The sequence below is a fragment of the Callorhinchus milii genome, unplaced genomic scaffold (genome assembly GCF_018977255.1).
Source record: "Callorhinchus milii isolate IMCB2004 unplaced genomic scaffold, IMCB_Cmil_1.0 Scaffold9, whole genome shotgun sequence".
Classification (NCBI taxonomy): domain Eukaryota; kingdom Metazoa; phylum Chordata; class Chondrichthyes; order Chimaeriformes; family Callorhinchidae; genus Callorhinchus; species Callorhinchus milii.
Window position 1 is genome coordinate 19524916 of NW_024704750.1, and position 27006 is coordinate 19551921.

Sequence of the window (27006 nt, forward strand, 5' to 3'; positions counted from 1 at the left end):
TCATTGTCCAGCGCCTTGGGACATCCTCCTGACTTGAAAGGAGCTATATAAATGCAACTTGTTGTTGTTGCACACAGACACTAGGCTCTGTACACCGTCATAAGACCAAGTTGGAAGTAGATTGTGTTAAGAGTGAAGTTACCCTGATTTAGCTGATGGCTAAGCTATAAACTCTGTACCTGAACTAATCCCTAATATGCACGACTCAGATTCTTCATTATGCGATCTCCAAAAATACTACGTTAGAGCTAACTAGCTGGGTGTTTGTACAACAGAAAAACAAGTGCCATCCAAGGAGGCCATCAAAACTAAAACCACGAGGAAATAGAAGTTTATTTGTTAATATTTTATCTATATCTTGAGCAAAGACTAGAATAGTGAGGGATTGCCTGTCCCTGACCACGAAGAAAGGTGAATAATTGATCTGCTTTCACTGGCCTCCCGTCACTGCCTGCTTTCACAGGTTATTTATTGGAAAATCAGCATTGAAGGCAAAGAGAATGGGAAACGTAGTTACAACAATAATAATCCTTGTATTTGATATAGCACCATACCACGTTGTTGAGATGTTTCAAAGCACTTCACAGAATGTATTGTTAAGTGGATTGACTGTATATATTGTGGGGAAAAATCTGGCAGCCAATTGCGCACAGCAGTGTCCTACAAAAATTAATGGCCACAATTTTTTTTAAAAAGGATTATAATGCCTGGAAAGCAATCCACCAATTTACTAACAACCGGGTTCCTACTTACTGCAAGATAAACAAGAGGCGTGTGTTCTTTCACATTAAAGAAAAATATATTCTGTGAAGTGCTTTGAGACGTGATAAGTCAATGTATAAAATGATATACATATATATCAAATGATAATTATTATTATCTCAGAATGCTTGCGTAGTGTGGTGGCTTTGCATGAGGTGATCAAAAACAATTTCTCGACTGAAATTAACTTACTTCTGTTGGGGGAGCTAGTTCCCAAAGCAACTTCTGACATCCGCATCCCAGACTTGGCCACAGCGTAAATTCGACTTTCCTAGAAAGATAACAACAGGAACTGTTAATCCAGCCAACAGGCAGTGATTGATCTGGCTTCTTAAGAAATCTTGTTCTGGCTTATTATTGAAACATCTCCGCACACTAAACTACAGCTTCACATTGTGGTGGGGCTATTGTAAACCAGGCTATTTTAATGGGGGAATTGGTGCACAGTCGACAATAATAATAAAATAATAATCCTTCCATTTGGTACAGCGCCTGATCACATCTGCGAGATGTCTCAAAGCACTTCACAAAATATACTGTAAAGTGAATTGATTGTACATTTTGCGGGCGAAACGCGGAAAACAATTGCACACAGCAGTGTTCCTCAAACAATTATGGATTGAAGTGACCAATTTATTATTCTTTTTTTGAAGGAATTATTACCCCCGGAAAAGCGATCCGCCAATCGACTAACAACCGGGTTCCTACTTACTGCTAGGTAAACAGAGGCGTGTGGAGTAAGGAAACTTGTCATTTTGTACCCCGTATACCCACCTTTGAATACTGTACATTTCAACTACAAAATATACAGTCAAATCACTTTACAGTATATTCCGTGACGCGCTTTGAGACGTCTCGAAGACGTGATGAGGCAATATCAAATGCAAGGATTATTATAGTTATTGGTAGTCGGTAATGCTGAATATCGTTTCTTACTACTTGCAAATAGTATCAATGGCACATGACCCAGAGCACAACCTATTTTGCAGAGTACAGAACCGAAGTCCGGGGCTAAGGGCCGTAGTTCAGCACCGCGTTGGGAAGGGTAACGGACTTAAATGTGACATGTTTTGGTGACTGTTCATCTCTGCTGCTCACTGGGCCTCTCATCACAGAGTCGAAGGTGCTTGGTCGTAAATTCTGTTTAATGCACTCTGGCGATAAGAATAAACCTGCCAACCGTCTTCAGACGTAAGCCCGTAAGTATTCTACACTGTACGCACATTAACTGTGAGGTCAGAGTTACTAATGTAACAAAAGCCCAGCAACATAATCCAACCCACTCTGAGAGATTCCAGCCTGGCTCATGGCCGGCAGATTCGTTTTGCTACCTGAATCCCTTTGCTTAGCTTCCAGCCTATAAACCTTCAGGCCGCATCTCCCGATGAGACAGACTAGACAAAAAAAAACAATGTGGTCACTTAATCCACGACTGCTTCGTGGGACACTGCTGTGCGCAATCGGCTGCCACGTTTTGCCCACCAAATACACAGTCAATTATAGGAACAGTAGGCCATTCAACCCCTCGAGTAGGCCAGCTAAATCAAATGCTAGGATTATTATTATTACTAGCATCATCATCATCATCATCCATCACACTGGGAGGAACACTCACCCAAGAAGGAAACCTGTGCAGGGGTGGGGTTGGGGGCTTGTTGACTGGCTCGCACTGGGCGCCTTCCAGCTCCAGTGCTTCTTGGGTTGTGCCGGGCAGTGGCGGGAGAGAGACCTCCTGCCCCGCAGCGTCTTCAAACTCCTCCGTCTCCATCTTTTCGGGGACGTCGTCGATGTCCGTCTCCTCCACCTGGATGGAGTAGCGAGGGAGCACGATGGGCTTGAAGGAGCAGATGTCAATTCGGACAATGTGGTTGAATCGCTCGGCCCCGGGGTGGGGCTGGCTGTAGTGCTTCTTCACCAGCTGAATGCTGTCTCTCGGGGACAACGGGGTCCTCACTTTGGGCAGAGTCATACTGGTCCCGATACTTCCTTCCTTGCCGGGGAAACTGGGCAGGATGAGGGGGCCAGCCCCGAGCATGGCTGAGGAGGGCGAGGCGTGTTTCGGGGTCAGTGCCGGAGTTAGGATGGGACTCGGCAGGTGCGTCTCGCTCGAGGAGGAAGAGGAATCCAATCTCTGGGAGCAAAACTTGCTGTTGAGTTCGTCGGATGAATGGTTCTGCTCTGTGATCCTCTTCAAGGCGGCCGGCGAACCCAAAGCACGCTTGTTATTGAGAGCCAGTTTCACGCTGGTGGCTGTCTCTTTCATGTTGCGAATGGAAGGCACTATCTGCTCACTCTGCTGCATCACGATCATCCCTTCAAACTCAGAGGGACTGTCCACCATTGCTTTGGACTGAGCATTGGAGAGTGACCCAGGATCCAAAGTACGGACGTCTGATTTTGGACTGGTTTGACTTGGACTGTACACTCGGCTGGTTTCCACCTCGCCAACCATCTCCCCTTCCCCTGGGACAACAGACGCTTGGTGGTAGGCGCCCTCTTTGGCTTCCTGAAACGCTGGCTTTCTGCCTGCGGTGGGTGACTTTGCCACGTGCTCAGGCTTGTCGAGCGAGGACAAGCTTTGTACTGCTGGTGACCCTGAACCCTCGGACAATTCTGAAATATCTGTGGCAGACCTCTTGCCTTGTAAATCTGTTTAATACACAACACAGTTAGCAAGAACTTCAACGGTCACTGCAAAACAACCAGTAACTATAATAGTATAACTATTAATTTAATCCTGATTGCCATTCTCTACCTGTATTTAGTAAGTTCAGGCTTGACTCAGTTGTTCACCCTGACCTTACCTTTGCTAACTTTACGGTCATCCAATTTCAATCTTGCTGCACAAAACTACAGGATCTCTTGATGCAATGAACTTGATACCATGACTGTCAAGGGAAATGGCTCCCTCTTCCCACCAAATCTTATCATGTGTAGATCATGAGCAAATGTAGTTGAGACACAAGTCGCACCTCAATTCACTCTGTCCCTGACAATGTGCTGGTTTCATTCTCTCACTTTACATGTTCCCTTCAAATTAGATTCCCTAATTGTTAAGAGATTTGCCAAAGCCTCAGACAATAATCATTCATTTCATTTAAGGCCACAGCAGGACAAGAGTTTACAGAGAGAGAGAGAGAGAGAGACAGACACTGAACTGTATCTCGGTCTCAGTCTGGATTTTAATCTTATTGTTGAAGCTTACCAAAAGAGTCACTAGTTTACAACCTACAAACCTGTCCTGAGATGGACCCTAATGTCCAATCAATTTGAAGCGCGAGTGCACCATTATTGAATAAGACATTTCTCATTAGCAGAGAGCTTCACCGGTGTTCCTACTCTGCCAGGTCTCTCTCACAAGTTGACCCAGAGATTCCTACAAGGTCAAACAGCTGAGGTGTACAGTATTATTGTTGATTTGGGAAAAGGTGGCCATTATGGGGTTATTTTATTTCTACTGTATCAAGTTATGGTTCGTGAAATCGTTAAAGATTTATTTGAAGGATCTGCCATTGTTCCACACAAAACAAAACACCAGTGTCCTCTCCCCTTCCCCTCCAGCACAGTCAGGTCTCCAGCCAAGGAATGTCAGGTGTCTTCGTCCAAGACCTGCGCTGCCCTGTGACTGGCCACTGGGTGGCTTTGAACACAGAACTACTAATAATAACCACCATAACAACAAATTGCATTTCTATATTGTCTTTCATGTCAAGAGGACTCCCCAAGACGCTGGACAGTGAAGAGTTTACACGCAAGCTCGGGGTTGGAATCAAGAGGGGGGAAGAGCAAGGAGGGTGGGGGTGTGAACCAAAGGAGCGGTCGAAGAAGAAGGTCTCGAGACAGGCCTTGAAGGAGGCAAGGAAGGGGGAGAAGCGGAGGAGCTATGGGATGGAGTTCCAGAGGGTGGGGGTAGAAAGGCTGAAGGCCTGATTGCCGATGGTGGAGCAGGCAGGGTGGGGGGACGCGGAGCACGCCAGTGCTCGCCGACCGAAGGGAACGGAGAGGTTGATAAAGCTTTACCGTAAAATGACAAGAGCTGTCATTGAATGCCAGTCAGGAAACAACAATGTGTCACACAGAAGAGGAACACGAGTTCAAGGAATCGATTTCATGGATACTTGCAAGTATTTGGCTGGACATCTATCCCCCTTTAACCCACCGACCCACCCACATTGACTTTCTTACCAGTGGAAACTGAAGTAGATTGTACAGAAAAAATGGACTTGGACAATGGTTGCCTTCTCCCCTCATCTCCTGCCGGTAGGTGTTGAGGGCTCCCAGGGCTGCTGGCGAAGTAGACAGGCACACAGCTGAAGTTAATGGAACTCTGGGTCTCCTTAAGAGGCGAGATGGGTCCTTGGGCCTCCATTAATGCTGAGGGAAAATGAGGACAAATATATTCTGTCAGATCTCATCGCAATACAAAATCTCAGTGGATGAAAGTCATTGTATGTTTGTGAACATTGCCCTCGGGTCTCAGTTTGCTGCCCTCATCCAACGTTTAGAAAGTGTCTGAAGATAAGAAACTGAAGGGAGAAGTGCAAGGCTTGCATGGAAAGAGAGAGGCATTTGATGCAAATATTTACAAAATCCCCAGAACTCATGCTGTTTAGGACTCAGTCTATCCTGGTGTTCGGTGAAAGGCATCTTTGCCAGTGTGGGGCAGTGGCAGCACTGTGGATATGTGCAACATCTCACCACTGGTACCAAGGGAAGAAAAAAGGAAAATTGCCTACAAAAAATACACAGTCGCAGGACTTTACAGCGATTCCTGTGAAGCTCTTTTGAAACATCCTCTCGTTGTGAAAGGCGCTGCATGAAATGACTCTTATTACTTTAATTTAAAGTCAGTGTCAGCTATAGTTCATATCAATTTTAAAAGCAAAACTACAAAATACACATCTGACCTAATGTTGGAAGAGATTTCCGAAAATGTTAAGGTCACGATGAAATGTGTGTGTCTGCCTGTATGGAGATGGGGGCGGGAAAGGGATTGAATCCCTATTATTCTAAACTCTAATGTTAATAAAACAGCCACTCTTGCCTAGCTCTTTTCTCACACATTCCAACTGTTCTCGTAACAATGTGGTTGCAATGGCTACAGATTAAGTCAAGGAGAATGGAAGTCCCTCCCTGCTCAGGCTGTGGTTACTGAATAACCAATGGTGAACTTGTAAACCTGAGCCGAGCTCATTCAGTTATGAACCTGAAAGGTACGGGACATGGTCAAATATTAAACTCTTGAGGTTAGACATTGTCAGTCTTGACTGAGCCTAAACTCGTTCCAGAATAAAGGGTGTAATCTGACTGTTAGGTTAACACTGAACCTCGGGAACGTTTCTTCACATTGTGAGCGTGAAGTGCATTGCCCAGAATCAATTGAGATGTTTGACGAAATAGGTTGGATTTTCAGAACTAAGAGGATTAAGGGATCAAAAATGAATAAAGAAAGAAATAATTTGACCACTCAATCACGACAGTTTGTGGGACACTGACTGTCGTGCACAACTGACTGCCACGTTCCACTCTCAAAATATAGGAGGACAGAACCTGAGGTAAGTTCTTACTCCACACACCTCGGTTTACCTAGCAGTAAGTAGGAACCCAGTTGTTAAGTCGACGGACGGATTGCTTTCCAGTAATTCCTTCTACGCATAACGAACCCATCGCACATCTCAGCCAAGTCACCAATGAGTGGCCGTGACGGAATGCTATATACTCTTGTCTACTCAGGACAGACAAACCTTGGGAATTAAAATAGAGGAAGTTTTCAGGAATGTTACATCAATCTGACTGCAGGAAACAATCTGCCTCTAACCTTGAAACTTGGCGTGCAGGACCTGAATCTGCTCGGTCTGCTTGTGGTTGGTGGCTTTGAGATGGTGATTTTCCAATTCCAGCTGCAATAGACAGAACCAAAGGAAACCATATCAATAAAGTGTGTGACGCGAATCAGGAGGGTACCAGCTACTTTTGAACAATCAAACAGAGATTTCTAATTGAATCTCACTGACCAACACGAACGCTCATGGCCAACACCGAAATACTAACAAATCATCATCTTTGCATTTGATTTAGCTCCCACATCAAGCGCCTCAAGGGTAACGCCTGCGCCTTCCAGTAGGAATATTTCCTGCAAACATTTGCCCAAGTCGTTCACAGCTAAAGCTTTAAACATTAAATAGGACACCAAGCAGTACGCTACCCTTGAGGCGCTTGATATAGGAGCTAAATCAAATGCAAAGGCGATTATTTGTTAGACAGTTATTTGGGGAGGGCAAGCTTACAGGGCTATGGGGAAAGAACAGGGGAGTGGGATTGATTTGGATAGCTCTTTTCAAAGATGGGCTGAATGGCCTCCTTCTGTGCTGTATAATTCTATGATTCTATGACGCTCCCACCTCTCTGAACTTCCACAGTAAGTGGGAAGCTGGAACTTACCTCTCGTAGCTTGAAGGTCACCCATTCCTTGATTTTGGCAGCCTTTTCCTCGATCACCTTGGCCTCCTGCGCTCTAAGCTGATTCTGAGGCACAGGGGAAACATATTTTATAACTTGAACAGCAGATCTGTGTCTTTTGAAGATTTTTTTAATGAGTTTCCCTCTTCGTTATCATTCTCTGAAGTACAAACATTAAATAGGACCCAAATACGAACAGCAGCATTAAATACCGCACCTCTTAGGGATACTGGATAATATTGTCTTTATATATCGCAGACCCACAAACTCATGTCCACTTTACAATTCAGGCCCATGTCATGAGCTGATTCTGTAATGTCTGAGCCTCGGCCAGTGTAGAATTGACAATCCCCCACCCCGTACTCAACAGTGACTTCCAGGTCCTCTCGTCGTTGACTGGAGAAGCGACAGGAGACTTCACACTCAGCTGGGCACAACGGCTCAGGCTGGTCAGTGGTGTGTGGTTGTGAGATGCTACCCTGCGTGGAGGGCGCTATACAAGTGCAAGTTGTTGTTGTCACTGCACCTTTGTAAAACATTAATGTACAAAGATGTACATAAAGAAGCTGTTTGCTGTTACATTTAGGCTACAAACCATATATACCAACGTCTCTCGTATCAAGAACAAAGTAACAGAGCTTTGTGGGCTTTAACTTTGGCCAAACTGATATTTTTGATGATATAATATGATTAATTTAGCATTTTCCAGTTAGTTTGCAAAGCCTCAGGAAATGTATATGACCCTTTGAAAGCGAGTTAATAAAACAGACCAACTGCGAGTCAAAGCAAGTCTTACAAATCTGTATAATACCGTAGTTTCAGGCTAGGCCTGAGCATCTAATAATAAGTGATATATATTCTGGGCGATAGTTGTTTATAAACTCACACAGTAACTGTCTAGCGTACATGAAAGAGAGGGAATAGAGCAGTGTTGGGTAAGTTAGTGAGAGCGTGGGGGTGAGGGGGGGGTGGAGGAAGGATAAGGGGAGGCTCATGTGGAGTGTAAACACTGGCACAGACTCCCTGGGCCAAATGGCCCGTTCCAGGGCTGCAGTTTCAATGCAATTCCGGTCTACCTGCTTATCGAGCTGCTGCTCCAGCCTCTGAATCACGTCATCCTTTTCCTGCAGCAGACTGGTCACCTCGTGGTACCTCCTGTACAAGCTGTTCTCTGATTCACTCGTCTGCACGTTGGCTGCTTTCAACTTCTCCCTCATTACATTCACCTGGCGAATTAAGCAACAATTTCAATCCCGCAAACAACAGAGTCAAAAAGAAAGCCCTGCGATCAAGCTCGCCAGGTCGGGACTTCGAAATCACGGTCCAGGCTGGCACGCCAATGCAACAACAACAACAAGATTGCATTTATAGAGCGCCTTTCACGTCGGGAGGACGTCCCAAGGCGCTGGACAGTTGGGTCGGGACCCGAGCATTGGGGGGAAATGGTCAGGGTGAGGGGAGGGAAGGGAGGGAGCGAAGAGGAGGTAGAGAGTCGAGAGGGGAGGTGAAGGCACCACAATGCAGCTGTGGTGCTGTGGCGTTCTGCATTGTTGAAGGTGCCGTCCTTCGGATGACTCATTAAACCAAAGTCCCATCTGTCTGTTCTGCCGAATGTTCCTGTGGCACTACTTGAAAAGAGGTGGGAGTTTCTGTTCCATCTCCCTGTATCCTGGCCAACAGTCCGCCAGTTAAAATGGTCATATCCTTCACAGCTGCTTGGGAGGACATTGGCGGGCGCAAAAATTGGCTGCCACATTCGCCTACAAAATACAGTCACTCCACTTTACAATAAATGCCGTGAAACACTTCTGACACCATGAGCAGCACGATGGAATCTAATTGAGGGGTTCAGATAGTCTATGTATAATAATCCTTGCATTTGATATAGCGCCTAATCATGTCGTTGAGGCATCTCAAAGCGATTCTCAGAATATATCGTAGAGTGCATTGATTGTGTATTCTGTGGACAAAATGCGGTAGGCAATTGCGCACATTAGCGTCTGCAAACTGTGGTGGATTGGGTGAACAATTTTTTTTACACAAAGTAATGGATCCAGGGAGTGAGTTCCAGGCTGAGCCAGATTTCAGTGCAAGACCCACGGCATTTTCAACGCAATAAGCTCTTTCCTTCCTGTGTGTCTGCTGTTATTAGGAGGGCTGAGTGTCTCAGCACTTGTTTAGCCAGCACAGACATGCCAGACACATCCTGATGTACCGAGAACCAGCAATGATCATGAGGTGGAGAGTAGCGGGGAGGCCCTAGGGCATCTTACACCTCCCAGAGATCGCAACAAGGATCAGGCCTGTCAGGAGGCATAAACAGCCGGATGGTGTTATGGCTAAAGGTAGTAAAGCAAGAGGAAGCTACAGGATCGACCACCCAAGTCTTTGTTTACAGCCTGCTATTAGCGGCAGCTAAACAAAGACAGTGTTGGCTTGTAATACAAAGCCATCCATTCTCAAGACAGGGCCACAGTTTAAAGTGTTCCGTTACCCCCATATCACCTACACAAACAGGACAGGCTTCTCTGTTTTAAAGGCGATAACAGGTCGAGGTAGGGGGCCCTCCTGAGTGTTGACACAGCCCCTGAGAAGCCTCTCTGACTGAAGCCAGAGATATTAACTGTCAGGCAGACTCTGTGGGAACCAGGGGCTGTAACCTTCACTCGGCAAACACTGGATCAGGATAATGGGCTCTCAGCTGACTGGTAATTGAGTAAAGTGTCACCCCTGACAACCGGGAGAGTCAATCACCTGAATGCTTTTGATGGTCGATCCATATGTCTAATGGGGAGTCCGCAACACAGAACCTTTGATGTTCATCTCCAGCTTAGAGAGGAGTCTCCAGCGGAGGTTATTTTAACCCTCATGATGCCGATGTTCTCTGGAATAGGGGACACTACTCTGGGTCAAGCACCTTTGCCAGTGTTCTTTCCTCCCCTCCTTTTCTGAAGGGTTTTCATCGCTTCCACCAAGGAAAAGCAGGTTGACTCCCACGTGTATTCCTGGAGGTTACCCAAATCCTCTTTTCCACTTCTACTCTCAATTCCAGGTGCGCTATGTTCTGTCTGCTTGCCTGTCAGACATTTAAGATGTGGATAAACCTCAATGACTTGCCACGTAACGTGGACAAGATGGAAGCCACCATCTCGCCTCTCACCAACATCTCCACACTTCCATCTGTGACCTCCTCAACCTCCCCGACCTCGCTCGAACACACCGAGCCAGTGCACAACCTGAGCAATCCTTTCCTTGCTCACATTCAGTCCCTAACCAAAACTGCTTTTCTTCACCTTCGCCACATTGCCTGCCTCTATCCCCCAAGTGCAAAATGCCGCCAAAATCCTCATTCACATCTTTGTTACTTTTTACCTAAACTTCTCAAACACACTCCTCACTATTCTCACCCTAGCATCTCCCTATCCGTGATTTTCTCCTGCCCCATTCCCGCTTGTCCCCTCCGCACAGCTAACCCTGTCTTCCTCCACATCCTTCCCCCCTCTCACTACACCACCAAGGCTGCAGTGAATGTTGGTAGACTATCTGGTCGAGAGGCAAGCTATGTTCTCACTCACACCAGTGCAGGTCCAATCCAGACTGATTCTCCTCTCCCTCATTGGAACGGAGCACCACTTAGAACCCAGAGTCGGTGTGGCTCAGGTTCCCTGAATGAACTAAATCACTAAACATTAGCCACAGAGTATCTTGAGAAACACTATAACCTGCTTTCTCTCCTGCCCATTAGTTCAGACCACTTTTTCTGGGAGCAGCCAGCCTGGTTTCCTCAGTGCATCAGAAACTCAGCCATGTCTCCAGTGACCAGAAACATGGAGCTTGGACAATGTGTTGTCCTGGTCCGCTAGAAGCCGGGATTAGCAGCCTCCAAGTGCTGATCCCAGTGCTCAGAGCTAACCAGGTGTCGCTTTAAGATGGAAGTGCAGCAATGTTATATTTTTAAATGCTGTGGACAGAGGCAGGCAGGGCAGGGCAGCGCAACGGAATACACTCTGTGAGTGGGAAGTCGCAGGTTTACCATGTTGGGGAGGGGGTACACTATAGACAGGGTGAGGGAGGGCAGGCAGTGTTGACTGAAGCATTAAACCTTGTGCCGAGAGGCCTCTCATTCTCTTTGCACTCTCCTGACCCCCACAGGAGCTTCCCACATGCCCTCACTGAAGCGAGTGAGTTTGGGGAGGGGGCTTCACTGAGCGCTGGGTGGGTGGGATGCAGCGGCCAGTTTAATCATTCACCGGTTGCCGGAAACCTCTGAGCCCAGCAGAAAACACACTGACTGTGCGAGAGGCAGAGTCTGCCTCAGTAATGCTGTGGCCCTCGGCCCGAGAGGAGCAACGTTCTTCAGCTCAACTTCAGAAATTTCCTTTGTAAACATCCATGGCGTCCACCCCCCCACCTTCCTTTCTGGGAGGGGCTGATGCTGTGGAGTAGAGTTCCACAGGCACTCACTGCCCTCCAGTGCATCACACTGAAAGGTTGTGGTTTCAAACCCCATATCAGGTCTTTAAGCTCACAAAGGAGGAATTTTCGAGTCCAGGATCACACTCCAGGCCAGTGCAATGGGGCGCTACATTGACAGCTCCATTCTGCTGAGTTCACCTATAAAATACAAAGTCACTACACTTCCCAGAAAAATCCTATGAATCACTCAAGACATTGGAAAGGACACTGAAAGAAACTCCCTTCCCTTTTTGAATGGGATCTCTAACGTTCACCTGAACAAACAGACAGACAGGCAGACAAACAGACAGACAGGCAGGAACTCGGTCTAATGTCTCCTCCAAAAGATGACACCAACAGTACAGCATATCATTGGAGTGTCTGCCTAGACTATGTGAGTTCAAAGAGGAGAATAAAGAATCCCTGAGAGTGGGATGCAGGCTGGAATCTTGACTAATCGGATATTAAGGTATTACCCAATGTGCCTGGATCAATAATGTTCGAAACATATTTACGGCAAAGCAATAAATATTAAGAGCCATTCCCAGTGTATAACACTGACCCATGGAGATAATGGAGGCCAGGTACCTGTTTCTCAGCGCTGTCTGCCCGCTGATCGGCTTCAATCACCCTTTGTTCCAGCTCTTGCATCTGTTAACAAGGACAAAAGGCATAAGTGAAGCAAACGGCCCGTGTAACAATGTCAGGAAGCGGGAGCCCTGATTCAACACTCAGCTCACCCTAACCAACCAGGCAGGAGCTTCAGTCTGCCACATGTTTACATGTGGTTTCTCAGTTCAGTCACTACCGACCCCTACCCCCACCAGTTGCTACACACACTCCCCACCACACCCAACCCCCCTCCCACCATGCAATTCCCCACCGATCCTCGCTGCTGCTGTGAATTCCAAAGGACTTAAACCCCACAACAGTGAGGAGACTCCCAGAGTTTAAATGACTGAGATTTTCAGCGTCCTACATGTAAAATTACCCTCTGATAATCCAGAGGCTTTTAAACCCCAACCGTAGCCTCATTGGAATACTGCTTTTTGATCTGTCTGGTCTTTTCTCCCACTGTCCCAATTCTGGCCTGTGCTTCACTACAGACCTCGATCTACAATAATAATAATAATCCTTGCATTTGATATAGCGCTTTTCACGTCCTAAAGCGCTTCACAGAACACACTGTAAAGTGAATTGACTGTATATATTTGTGGGCGAATGTGGCAGCCAATTGCGCACAGCAATGTCCCACAAACAGTCGAAGATTGAAAATGACCAATTTATTATTGTTTTTGGTTTTGGAGGGATTATTATTAGGCTCTGTGTGGAGTAAGGAAACTTGCCCAAGGTTTCGCCCTCTGCCTGGAATTGAACTCAGGTCTCTCGCTTGCAAAGCGAGTGCTCTAACCACTGAGCTGCAGGACTCCACGCGCTGAGCTGCAGGATCTATACAGAAGCTGTCTTTGTGAAGCACTTTTGAGATGTTCTGTCATTATTGGAGTCCTGTAGCGTAAAAATGAGTGCTCTCACCTCGCAAAGCGAAAGGACTCGGATTCAATTCCCGGGCAAGGCAAAATCTTAGGAAAGTTTCCTTATTCCACATGCCTCCGTTTACCTAGCAGATATTGAGTGTTTGAAATAAGACCCAGGCACACAACAATTTGCCAGAATCATATTAAACATACACTTCACCTGCTTCTTTTTCTACTATCTAACCAGTAAATGCGACTCCAGGTCCAAGACACAGGCTTTGCTTTCAATAAATAGTGGAAGATGTTGACTGATAGGCAGCTGACCTGAGGTGGGCAAGCGATGGAGGAAATGGAAATGGGAGCAAGAAAGAGTCTGGTTGTGCGGGTGGCCCTGAAAGTTTAACCTTTCTTATCAGTTTCTTGCACTCTGCTGAATAATAATATTATTCAGAATATATTATTCCTTACATTTTGTATAGACTATTAATTGGACTGAAAAGAGGGATCATTGAAGTGGCGTACTGCGTGGGTTAAAGCACAAAAGAACTCAAACTGAACACAAGATTATCAAGCACTAAGAATTCACAATTGCTGGGTTTCTGGTAAAGGATTGAGTGTGGAAACTATACACGTGTTGGAACATCCAGTATCCCTAAGAGTCACAGTTGTACCTGGCATCACACTGTGAGAGTGTTATGTGTCTCGATTTCCTGAGACAGAGCACTTGATACCCTCACCTTCCAATAAAGTCTAAGAAAGAAATAATTCAGAAACAGGAGGACGCCATTCAGCCCATCACGCCTGTGAGATAATATCAGATCTTTTAATTTACAAGTACTTTTCTATCCGTTTCCCACGATTGCCCAATAAGTCCTGTTATCCCTGTTACACAACAGCGATATGATGCTACGGAGAAGCTGAAACAAGCAGTCAGCGATGCATTTCACCTCGTCACAGAGGATGAGGCATTAAAAGCACAGTCAAAGAGGAATGTCTTGAGATGGGTCTTGAAGAAGGCAAGGGAGGGGGCGAGGAGGAGCGATTTGGGGATGGAGTTCCAGAGGATGGCAGCAGAAAAGCTGAAGGGACAACCGCCGATGGTGGGGTGGGCAGGGCAGTTTAACCTGTTTACTATCCTTCAAATGGGCTACAGTTGTAAGTTGACTTGGTGTGAAACATTAAGTCCTATACACAAGTAGAATGGAGGTGAGAATCCAGCTCTGTGTTAATAACAACAATCCTTGCATTTGGCTTTGTCACGTCAGAAGGACGACTCAAAGTGCTGCACAAGACATACCGTGAAATGCAGTGACTGTATGTTTGTAGGCAAACACTGCAGCACAATTAAGCACAGCAATGTCCCACAAACTGCCATGAAACTAATGACCAATTTTATTTGGGGGCTTATAGGCCATGAATTGGGGGAAACTCTCTCTTCTCTAAACTAGGGCAATAACTGAGCATAGTCTCCCTTGAGTGGGGTGGGTGGGGGGGGGATTTTCTATGGCTCCCACGCCTGATTGCTATGCAGAAACCCAGTGCCAGAAGGGTGTGTGTGTTTATATATCAGGTGAGGACAGGATCAATACTGACCACAAAGCCTGAAGAGCTTGACCAGGCTTGACACTGACTGTGACATTTCACACATGAACGATGCCTAGTGAAGTGAGGTACCAGAGGTTGCTGTAGAACTGTACCTCGGGAAAGGGGGGAGAGGAAGGGAGTCACGAACATCACAAGAGCAGAAAGGAAAAAAACTGGAGAAAAAGAGAATTGAGGCGTTTGCAAAGTTTACACAATCATTAATAGGCTGGAATGATTTCAGGGGCTTATTGTATTTTTTCTCTGACATTCCAGCCACGTTACTGTGCAATGGAGATGACAAACAGACCACACTGTTTTGGTGCAGAAGGGTTCAGTTAGCAACGCTCCTTCCCGGTTTAAACCGGTACCGTTTCCATGGGAAACAACTATATATTGGGTTTAAGCCACTTGCTGGCAGCTGCTGTGTAATTGTAGACTCCGGCTTTGATCCAAGATTCATTTGGGGAAAAGTTTAGAAGTTTAAACCTTTTACAGCTCACTTTCGAAAACACACACAACCACACAAACAGATGCTGGAGTGTCGGGTTTCATAAATAACCTGTTAGGTACATGTTTAAAAATTAAACAGCTCGTCTGAAGAAACCATTCCTCTCCGCCACTCCTCCCCCAGTCTATCCTGCAAGGCACCAGACTTGTTTGAGGAGTAAAATGAACAGGTAGGAAGCTGCTCCTGAAACTAGCTTCTGCAAAACGCTGGCTCTTTGAAGTGTGTCCAGTGCAGAATGAGTGGCAGGTGGGATTATTTTGTAAATGAGCAGTTTTAGTGAGGCCAGACTGTTTTCCCAGGCCGCTAAAGCACCTTCCCATCTGTTTTAGAGAACTCCAGAGCATCTCAATTAAAACTCCAACTGGGAATAGGTCAGCCTTCATGTCCAGATGTGCATCCTCTGGTTTTCTTCAAGATTGCAGTGCCGTTTCCAAGCCAGCTATCTTAGTCTGGCTCAGCTGGTAGCACTCTTGTCTCTGAGCCAGAAGGTTGTGGGTTCAAGCCCCACATCTGGTCTTTGAACTCGCAGGCTCTCGTGCCAGTGCAATGCTGGGTGAGCTTTGCATTGTCAGAGGCTCGAGCCATCCTTTGGATAAGACATTAGACCGAGGTCCCATTGAGCGGTTCAGGTGGTCATGAAAGATCGTGACATAGCTCTATTCATGTGTGATAACATCTTGGGACGTCAGAGTCTGACATCGAGCAAAGAGAGAATGAAAAGGGGAAGTTAGAGATGACTGTCAAAGGGGGAACGTTCCAGAGGCTAGGGTCATAGATGCTGACTGCTTGACCACCAAAGGTTTCACAGTGTAGGGGGAAGGCACAGTAAACCCGAGTTAGCTAAGTGGGGAGGGCAAGCAGAGGAGTAGGGTAGCAAAAGCCCATGAGAGATTTAACTGGAGCCTTCTTATACATTCTCTCCCCGTTGGCTTCGTTGGAAGCACTGGGTCCAAACCCCTATTAGGACTTTAGTTTAAATACTCAGGGAGCTCTGCTCTGCCAGAGGTGCCATACTTCAGATGAAACATGAATCAAGTTCCCGTCTGTCTGTTCAATTAAAGATCCAATTGCACTATGAAAAAACAGAAGGGAATTTCTCCCCGCATCCTGGCCAACAATCTTCCAGATACACTGGTTATTCACCTCACTTTCTGGCACAAATAGCTCTATATTTGCATTAAAAAGTCAATACACTTGACAATATTTACTTGCTAAGTGCTTTGAGAGGTGTTGACACGATCAAATGCAAGTAGATGATGAGTATTCTGAAACATAACAAGCGTTAGGTGAGCAGGTGTCACCGCTGTTTTCCACAGCCTGTGGTTCCAAAACAGGATTGAGATGAATGATTATTTCAGTAAATTTGGGTGAGGGAAGAATATTCGCCAGGGCACTGTGAAATCTTCCTGCTCTTCAAATTAGTGCCGAGGGATCGTTTAACACTCGCCCGAACAGTCCTGGTTTAACATCTGTGGATTTCACCTACAAAATACACAGTCACTACACTTTACAGTATATCCTGTGATGCATTTTGAGACGTCTCGAAGACGTGATAAGGCGCCATATCAAAGGCAAGGATATTATTATTATTATCATTATTAGTATTATTATCTCATCCAAAAGATGAAACTTTTAACAAAACAGCACTGGAGAGTCCACCTGGATTGTGAGCTCAATACTGGTCTGTGGCTTCAACCTACAAACAGTGGTGACAGTGCAACCAACACGTCAACAAACATGTCAATACAGATATCATGTACTCTATCCAGCTCCACTCCCAAGGTAATGAACGCAAACACAAGCATGAAACCACTCATCCGATACAAGCCGGAGCTCAGCATCGATTGGTTTCGTTGGGAGTCAATCCAACAGTGAACAAGCCAAGCTCAGCGCTGGGCTGTTCATTTCCTATCAGTTGTGTTCAGATATATGGTGCTCTGGTCAGGCCGCAACAAGTCTTGCGTACAGTTCTCGCCAACGTGACATAACAGTGAGCCAGGCGCTAGGGCCTGTGTAGAGGAGAGCAACAATGATAATAATCTCTGCATTTGATCTGGTGCTTTATCATACTGTCAAGATGTTGCTTGATAATCCCCAGTTTTAGAGGAATGAGTCACGGGCAACGATTAAGCAAGTTTATACAGGTGTATAACATTTTAGAAAGGATTGAATAAATAACCTCGGAACGATACTTTAGGATGCACCAACACAGTAGAATGTGTGTCAGCCTGGCTCAGTTGCGAGCCCTCTCGCCTCTGGAGTCAGAAATTTGTGGGTTCAAGCCCCATGTAGGGACCTCATAGTCTAGGCTGACCCTCCAATGCAGAGCTAGGATGTGCTGCATTGTTCGAGGTGCTGTCCTTTAGATGAGATGTTAAATAGAGGTCTGTGCAGGTGGACATTAAAGATGCCATGGCGCAATTCAAAAAGAAAAGGGAGTTTCTCTTTGTGTCCTCACCAACAATTCTCCAAATAAAGTTGGTCACTTGTTTCACTGCTCTTTGTGAAACATTGCTGTGCACAAATTGTTGGCATGTTCGCCTACAAAATACAGTTGGAAAATTCTGCAAAAGTATTTTGTGACATCTCGTCAATGTGATAAGGCACAGACACCAGGAAGTGTTTTTTTTACTCCAGGTAACACGACCCAAACAGGTTGTCAGGAAGGCTGGCTGGTTGAGGGCAGGATACGACTCTTAAAAAGCAGCTTGATGCTGTGATAGGAGGGCGATAGGGTGGGTGTTCTGGATGGATTAGATCAGATGGGCCGAAAGGCCTTCTTTGTCCAAACCGATCTTGTGATCTTGTGAATTTCTCTACTCTTGGGAAAAGGCAACAAACCTTTTGAATGTCGGTCACGATCGGCTGGTTTAACTACTTAACTAAGTGAAATCTTGCCTTTAGTTCTCCTAATGTATGCGTCCAGCTACACAAGCCTGTCAGCTCCATCCTTGTTCAGCTCCACTGGTTCCCCATTCCCCAGCTGAACACCTCCCGTTCAAATCCCTCCATGACCTCACCCCACCCTCACTTCGTGACTCCTCCAACTGCTCAACCGCTACCGCTCAACTGCTCCCTCACCCAGTGAATACCATCCTTCTTCATGTCTCACCCGATCAGCCCCACATCGGTAGGCGAGTCATTTTGCCCCAGCTCTCTGCAACTCCATCCCCGAGTCTCACCGCCTCCCCCTACCTCCCCCGCCATAAAACTTGCAGCTTTCGGACACCTTGCTTTCCCCTTCCCACCACCCTCCCCATTACTCGGCTTCCCCCACCTCCGGCTCCCAGTCAACTTGTGCGAAGGTGCTTTGAAGCGATGCGTACCAATGTAAATTGCTGTTGTTGCTTTCACCCGTCCATTTGCAGAATTAAACTCTTCAAAGCTTTCTTTGAAGCTTTCACACCCAACATTTCCAATGGCGTGAGCCTGTAGACGATTTTCTTTTAATTTTGGAGAAATTCCATTGATATTTGGAAACAATGGCCTTGAGGTTAAAAGCATGAGATATTTCGTTCTTAATTCCTCTTCCTAGTCACTCTCCTTTGAACTACTGTTTGTGCAAACACTGCACTGCCCAGGGCAAAGAGGATGGACAGACTTATACTCAATACTCCAATGGCCACCCCAACACGCCAGAGAGTTAAAATAGACCTTGTTGATTTACACTTTGGCTATGAAGGCCTGCTCCTTGCTCACTCCCTCCTGCTTGCAATAGTTGGGAGCGTTAACAATATACATCAAGATGATGCATTGGGTACCTGGTCTTTTCTTTGCTGCACTTGTTAATGTTCAATGATAAATCTTTGTATAATCCAGTCTCGCCATCAAGCGTACTGATGCACAAAATCCACCCACTATTGCCCATGCTGATCTCAAACATGGATGTAAACAGAGATAAGACACTGCACCAGAGGTCGGAAATCTTCCCCCCCCCCCACCTCCACCACCCAATCTCTGAGATGCCCACCTCCCGCATCAGTCTCAGAGTTTGGACCCAACAACTCTTTACATCGGCATTGCCCAGCACTATACATACTAATAATACTAATAATAATCCTTGCATTTGTTATTGTACCTTATCACGTTGTTGAGACGTCTCAAAGCGCTTCACAGAATATATCGTAAAGTGGATTGACTGTGTGTTTTGTTATGAGAAACTCAGCAACCAATTGCGCACAGCAGTGTCCCACAAACAGTCATGGAGTGAGTGACCAAAATTCTTTTTAAAAAGAGATTATTATCCCCGGAAAGTGATCCCCCTGTTGACTAACAATTGAGTTCCTACTTACTGTAAGGTAAACAGAGGCGTGTGGAGTAAGGAATCCTGGCTACGGATTAACCCTGGCCGAGAATCAAATCCAGGCTCCTCTCTCTTGCAAGCGCTCTAACTAATACATTACAGGACTTCTGCTAAGGAGGCATGAGAAAATAAAATAAATTGCAAGTGAACAGGGTGATGTTTTACTTACAAAAAGCTGTAGAACACTGGGAAAAGAACAGTAGGACAATAGTTTTTTTNAAGCAGCATTGCAAATGAGAACTCGTTTCTTGTGCACTAGATGCGTCCGTGGTCTCAGAGCTCTTTCAGAAACAAGATAGCATTGAGTTTAAAACCCAGTGACAGGAGAATTTATTCCTTCAATTTATTTCACCAAAGGAGTCGATCTCCCAGAGAGGCCAATTTGTCCCCAGTCACAACGAATAGCGGCTTCAGTAATCTAATCGCTCTGGATTTCTCTGCCTCTAACCTTCTACAATTTCACCTCCTCTTCACCATTACTGCCCATCATTGTTCTCTGCTGAGTAGTCTCTCCCTCTCTCATGCCTCCTTAATGCCTCTTCTCTTCCCGCTGTCATGAAGGATTCACTCACACCATTGACAAAAATCAGCAAAGGTCTTTACAGAAAGAATTAGTCTTATGTTTATGGTCCTTAGAGTATAGTTCCTAGAGTTAGGTGCTCTTTGGTACAGGTCACGCACAAACTGGCTGCCACATTCACCTTAAAACAGTTGTTATGAAGTGCTTTGAGATGTCATCAGATGATATAAAATGCTCTGCAAGAATTATTATTAAACACAAAATATTCTTCCATCAACCCATGACTGTTTAACCCTAGCTTCCCCCAGACAATATTTGCTCCCACCCCACAGGCTTCACTGCACCCCTGGAGTATGTGTTTTATTGTGCATCAGTGAGCATGGACCCCCGTGAGAGGACAGAGGAGACTTAGGGTGACACTGAACACCAACACACACACATCACACTGCGAATCCAAGCTGGAAGGTCTGGCTTGCACAGCACAAACCTGCGATTTGACGGCTAGATTTCAATAATTAAAAGGAACCGAGGCAGGGGAGGTTTTAAGTGTGTTTCTTCTGGAAGCAGTTTAAAATGAAAGAGTAGCAGTTGAGGGGGCGCCTATTTGTTCAGTCGTTCCTACCAATTAGCCATCGCTGTGGCTGGAGTGGTTTACAAAAGATGTACATTAGTTAGACCCAAGCCATTGTTGCCTCTCACCGTCAGGAGAATTAAGTGCCACACATGAGACATATGACCTATGAGAAGGCCTATTCCAACAGCAAACTTATTTTACTAGTTAATGCCTATAACAATAATCTTTGCATTTGATATAGCGCCTTATCACATCGTTGAGACTTGCAATACAATAAAAAATTACATTTGTATAGCGCCTTTCACGTCGCAAGGACACCCCAAGGTACTGAACAGTCAGGGATGAGGGTCAGGTCCAAATCCTTTGCTTTTGACTTCTCAAAGCGCTTCACAGAATATGTTATCAAGTGAATTGACCGTATATTTTGTGCCTGAAATATGGCAGCCAATTGCGCACAGCAACGTCCCACATAGATTGAGTGACCAAATTATTATTATTTATTTATATCTGGGATAACAGGGCTTTGCTCTGATGAGAGGCTGGGTAGAGTGAGCTTATATCACTTATAGCCGAGGAGGTTAAGGCATGATTGCCTTCAGTGGAGTCCTGTAGCTCAGTGGTTAGAGCACTCGCTTTGCAAGCGAGAGACCTGAGTTCAATCCCAGGCAGGTCAGGGCGAAACCTTGGGCAAGTTTCCTTACTCCACACAGAGCCTAATAATAATCCCTCCAAAAACCAAAAACAATAATAAATTGGTCATTTTCAATCCACGACTGTTTGTGGGACATTGCTGTGCGCAATTGGCTGCCGCGTTCGCCCACAAACATACAGTCAATTCACTTTACAGTGTGTTCTGTGCAGCGCTTTGGGACGTCCTCCCGACGTGAAAAGCGCTATATCAAATGCAAGGATTATTATTATTATGATCTGATCCAATGCAAGTAGATGTGGTCTTAAAATGAGAGATAAGCAGGGTGGAAGTAACATCACAAAACATTCTTCACCCAGAGGGTTGGGTGCATGTGAACCATGGAACGCACAGAACTTCACCCCAAAGTTCTGAGAGGCAGAATCAATTGGGATAGTCAGTCAGGATGTTTAAAAGGGAGACAGATATGGGGGAAGAAAGGGGCAACGGGCAGAGAAATGCGATTAAGATTCGTCACAATCCAACAAACTAACAGAACCGGCGTTAATGGCTCCTCCTGTTTCAATAGAGCAGGAAAAATAATAATAAGATTATTATTAAAAAGAGAATCGGAGAAAAAAAAGGGGAAAAGAGAAGCAAAGGACATAGGACAAAGGGGAGATAAGAAATATAATATACAATTGGGCATTATAACCTTCAATTACATTTCACATCTTCACAAAGTGTCTGAGATGAAAGTGTCTTTGAGATGAATCAAATTACACTGAGCGCTTTTCCCCTCGGCTCTGCCTCCTTCCCCCCTCCTCTCATGGGCTTTTTTCTGTCAAATGCTCCCTGTATGTTGGCTCTAGTTACAGTCCATCATTTCACCAATCCTAACCTCCTGTCCAGCCCTTAACGGCCTCTGTTTTGACTAAATAAATACTGAACCTCTAACAGCCACATCCACTAGCACTACGTACACTATGCATCCGACACGTAGCATTTCACCCCCAAATTGCAGTCAATCCCCTTTACAAAACGTTCTGTGAAACACTTTGAGACATCTCAACGACGTGATGAGGCGCTATATCAAATGCTAACATTATTTACCGCACTTGCTCCAACCGGCCTTTTTAGTGAGTGGACTATGAGGTTTTCTGAGCAGAAGACAGTCAAGACTTGAAGAGAAGAGCCTTCTACAGGTCATGGGAGAAGGTGAGTAGGAAGGGTTAACTAAAGCCAGCACACTGTGGCAGGTCAGTTTAAACCAAGTGCATCAAACGCGTGACCTGGGACAACAGCAAACTCATTTTACGAGTTAATACCTGGGATAAAGGGACATAGCTCTGATAAGAGGAGAGGCTCAACATGAAGTATTGATAGGGAAATGCCCTGTTGATGGGGAGAGATTTAATATTTGGGTATAAAAGGACAACTGGATTTCACATCAAAGAGGCAAAGGCGTGAATAGTTTCCTCACAGTTTTTTNGGTCAGCCGGTTGTCTGACACCTGGGGAAACCCATCACCATGCTTCACAGAAGAGACCTGAAGTCTGGAAAGAGAACAGTTATACTTCACACCTGAGATGGGGAGTATCCAGGAGAACAAAGCAGTCACTAAACAACATGTTAAAGTGAGGCCAGGATATCACCACCTGCTGGGAAACGGCTGGTGAATCAAGGGTAATTACTGAAAAAGCAACAATTTGCATGTTCTTAGCACCCATCACTCTGGCTAGCGTCCCGGAGAGCTTCTCAGTGGCGGAGTCTGACAACCTTTTCCTTCCTTCTGCCCCAACCTCGGAAGTGCCCAAGGGACCAGTGCGAGATTTCCAGTTGCCACAAAACCATTGTGTGGTCGCAGTGAGCTAGGAGGAAGAGAGACCGACTCTGAGCACACTGCAGCCTAACCTCCAAGCCAGCCATCTGCTGAATCAATCTGAAGGGAGGAGTCTCATGGAAGAGATTCAGGAATAAAAACAGCATCTGGGGCCCAGGCTGACCCAGGCGTGTGCTTGCTCACTGCTGATTTATAGCTTTGTTAGCTGTAAGTATGCAGATGTGTGCGGGTGCATTTCTGTGTCAGGGCCGATGGTGGGGTGAGGGAGAATCAATATTTTTTCAGTGCCTGGTCCAGCTAGGACCACACCACCCGTTAGGGCTTTGGCTTGCAGGGTTAACAGGAGCTGAGTCAGAAGACTCGGTACCCCCAATAACTGGTTTGTCCTTAAGTGCCCTGGAGTACTGCGGATGCACCTGGCTTAGGAACCGGACTACCAAGACCGCCACAGAGGGCTGGCTTGATTCTGTCATTCGGTTGCCAAGAATGTCATCTTGGAGCCAGTTCAGCTTCAAGGAGACCACACTTACCTCCCTCCCCAGGAGGATAGTCACTAGTTGCTCATAATATTTTTTTAAAACTAAGAATCCAGGTATAAGCAGAAGGAAGGTGGGTGGGTGAGTTGGGTAGGTGGGATTGTCGAGGCAATCACAGACCAGGAGAAGGGTGTTGATATCAATCCTCTGCAGCACTGGGGCCCAACAGATCGTGGTGATGATGGAGTTAATTGGTGTGTGGAGCCTTGCGGAGGAGTGAATTCAAACTGTAGAATTCTGAATTAGCTGAAGCCTTTGAAGTTTCCTTACTCCACACAGAGCCTAATAATAATCCCTCCAAAACTAAAAACAATAATTAAATTGGTCATTTTCAATCTACGACTGTTTGTGGGACATTGCTGTGCGCAATTGGCTGCCACGTTCGCCCACAAATATACAGTCAATTCACTTTACAGTGTGTTCTGTGAAGTGCTTTGGGACGCCCTCCCGACGTGAAAAGCGCTATATCAAATGCAAGGATTATTATTATTATTATTATTATTAAGAGTGGAGTTAGGGAGAAGTGCTGGAAAAATCTATCCTCAAAGTGACATTAAGGGATTTTGCAGCAGTGGGGATGAGGTAAGAACATTTCAGAAGTGGAAGAAGACAATTTTGGTGATGGACTGAAACCGGGGTTTGAAACTCGCATGACTGGGGTCGTGGACTTGGCTCATCTTGAGCAACCAGGTGGTAAATTGGTGGAATCAAGAGCCAGAGGCATATAGGTGGTGGCAAGATCCAAACACAATGGCTTCAGTCTTGACAACACTCAGGGTCAGAAAGATATGACTCCTCGAATCATGTGTAGCAGAGAGGCTGAGCTGGGCGTTTATCAGCACACAATGGGGGCAGCATGGAGACAAGGAATAGGAGTAAGGATAGAGTCCTGGTTAGCTCTGGAGGTGACTATGTGGGCACAGGTCGGAAGCTATTGGAGAAGACCTGGGTGATGGCATTGATTCCTCGTGATGTGGTCTCTGTGCACAAAACACCGCTTCATCCAGCAGCAAAGTTGCAACGTCATTCGAACGTCCCAGTATGGAATAATCTCCGATTAACATTGTTTAGCGAGTTTGACGTTGCATAAAAACAGTGATATACCCACCTTGGGAGTATTCATTAAGGCCTAATGTACAATTGTCACTAACTGTCACTAGTAGTTTTCAGCAAGACTTTAGAATGGGATTTCCATTGCAAAGGATCACGACTTTAAGGAGCAGTTAAATCTCACACAGAGCAGAAGGGAGGAACGATTCCCAGGACGCTCAATGGGAGCTGTGACAGCTGAGTGCAACCGTGGAGGCAGATCCACTTCATTCAGAAACCACAGAGAGAATTACCCAGCGTTTTACTGTGATTACAATCATCAGATCTGTGTCACCTCATCATTTATAGTAAGTTATGGATCTTCCCAATTACACCAGGGGAATCTGGAAGCAATCAGCGCAGGAATTCTAGCCAGACCCAGCAGGGGACCGATTATAATTTCTCTTCAATTTTTTCTCCCCATTGGTGCCAGACGCCCCCTCGTACCTACTCATTCCTCCTGGATTCTCAGCAATGAGTAAAAACAGGTTCTCGGATCCTGGGGAGGTATCCTTTCACCCATTCTCAACACATGCGTGACATTCCAGCAGGAAGCACTCACTGGATAGTGTTCCCTCCACCTGCCTGTCAGACATCAGGGCCTGGATGAGCCAAAATTTTCTGGAATTAAACGTGGCCAAGACGGATCAGATGCTATCCTCCTCGGCTCCCGTCAATGTCTCCTCACTCTTGGCTCTGTTGGGTGCAAATTGTCTGTTGCATTCTCCTACAAATAATAATCCTTGCATTTGATATCACGTCATTGAGACATCTCAAAGGGCTTCACAGAATATACTGTAAAGTTAATTGACTGTATATTTTGTGGGCAAAATGCAGCAGTGTGCCAATTGCACACAGCAGTGTCCCACAAACAGTCATGGTTTGAATGACCAAGTTATTATTTTTTTGGAGCAATTATTACCCTCGGAAAGTGATCCGCCAATCGACTAACAACCAGGCTCCTACTTACTGCTATGCTAGGTAAACAGAGGTGTGTGCAGTAAGGAAACTTGCCTAAGGTTTTGCAGCACCCGGGAATCGAACCCAGGTCCACTTGCTTGCGAGGCGAGTACTCTAACCAATACCTACCCTAGTGAAGGAAAAATACACTTCACAGTATATCCTGTGAAGTGCATTCAGACATCTCCCCAACGTGAAACGTCAAATTAAAGGATTATTATTTTACCACCTTGTTCGTTGTTTTAGACTTTCATGGCAACACAGCTGAACTTTAAAATGCAAAACCTTATCTAAGTTGCTATTATTCCTGTATATGCCTTGAGAAGGAATGTTGGCAGCCTGTTTAACCACAGGGGACACATCACAGTCTGTTCTCACCCAATTGCCACACACTTTCCAGCAGGAGATCTCTGGATAGCAATGAGGAGCAGCAATCCTTCCTGATTTTTCCTTCCCTACGGTGTGGTGCTCTAGTTAATTCTAGTGCCTGTAATAATAATAATAATCCTTGCATTTGATATAGTGCCTTATCACGTCGTTGAGACGTCTCAAAGCGCTTCACAGAATATACTGCAAAGTGAACTGACTTGTGGGCAAAACATAGCAGCCAATTGCACACAGCAGTTTCCCACAAAACAGTCGTGGGTTGAGTGACCAATTTTTTTTTAGAAAGTGATTATTACACCTGGAAAAAATGATCCGCCGATCGATTTAACATCCAGGGGCTTGCTTGCTGCTAGGTAAAGAAACTTCCTCCCAGGAATTGAACCCGGGGCCTCTCGCTTGGGAGCCAAGCGCTCTAACCAATATGCTACAAGACTCCGCAAACCTGTATCCATAGAACATGAAATATTATGATAAAGAAGACTGCCGTTTGGCACATAGTTTCTCTGCTGGCTCTTTATGCTGCAATTCACCATCACCATCACCATTCCCTTTCCCCACACTCCTCCAGAATGCTACTTTTTAGATACCCGTCTAGTTTCCTCTTGATGTGGATTTTGCCTTGACTTTACCATTAAGCCATAAAAAGTCCTTCATGTTTCAGGCAGAATAATACACACCCCAGGACCGTCAAATTGCAAACTGTGGGTCGGCACATAATATGCTTGCGAATGGCAGGAAACTTCCCATTGAAAAGTGGATGTGGTCTACACAAATGCTAAAGCCAAGCTCAATCAAGAGGATAATCTATGCAATCTACCCCCAAACCAGAAAGGCAACAAACACTCCCTCCTGCCATCGTGCTGACATTCTGCTCTGTGCTCGAATTTACAAACATTTGGGTTGAATTTGTGTAAGATTCATTC

General features: G+C 45.6%; 1 protein-coding gene across 1 annotated transcript in view; it reads right to left on the reverse strand.

Annotated features, from left to right (window-relative positions):
* plekhh1 (pleckstrin homology domain containing, family H (with MyTH4 domain) member 1) overlaps positions 1 to 27006 on the reverse strand; it is a 177475-nt gene that overhangs the window by 26858 nt on the left and 123611 nt on the right. The window contains exons 4-10 of the mRNA XM_007907069.2: positions 12265 to 12327; positions 8298 to 8447; positions 7204 to 7287; positions 6581 to 6662; positions 4948 to 5136; positions 2378 to 3411; positions 955 to 1033 (exon numbers count right to left, since the gene is read on the reverse strand). Of these exons, the coding sequence (XP_007905260.2) occupies positions 955 to 1033; positions 2378 to 3411; positions 4948 to 5136; positions 6581 to 6662; positions 7204 to 7287; positions 8298 to 8447; positions 12265 to 12327 (1681 nt within the window). The remainder of the gene's footprint in view (positions 1 to 954; positions 1034 to 2377; positions 3412 to 4947; positions 5137 to 6580; positions 6663 to 7203; positions 7288 to 8297; positions 8448 to 12264; positions 12328 to 27006) is intronic.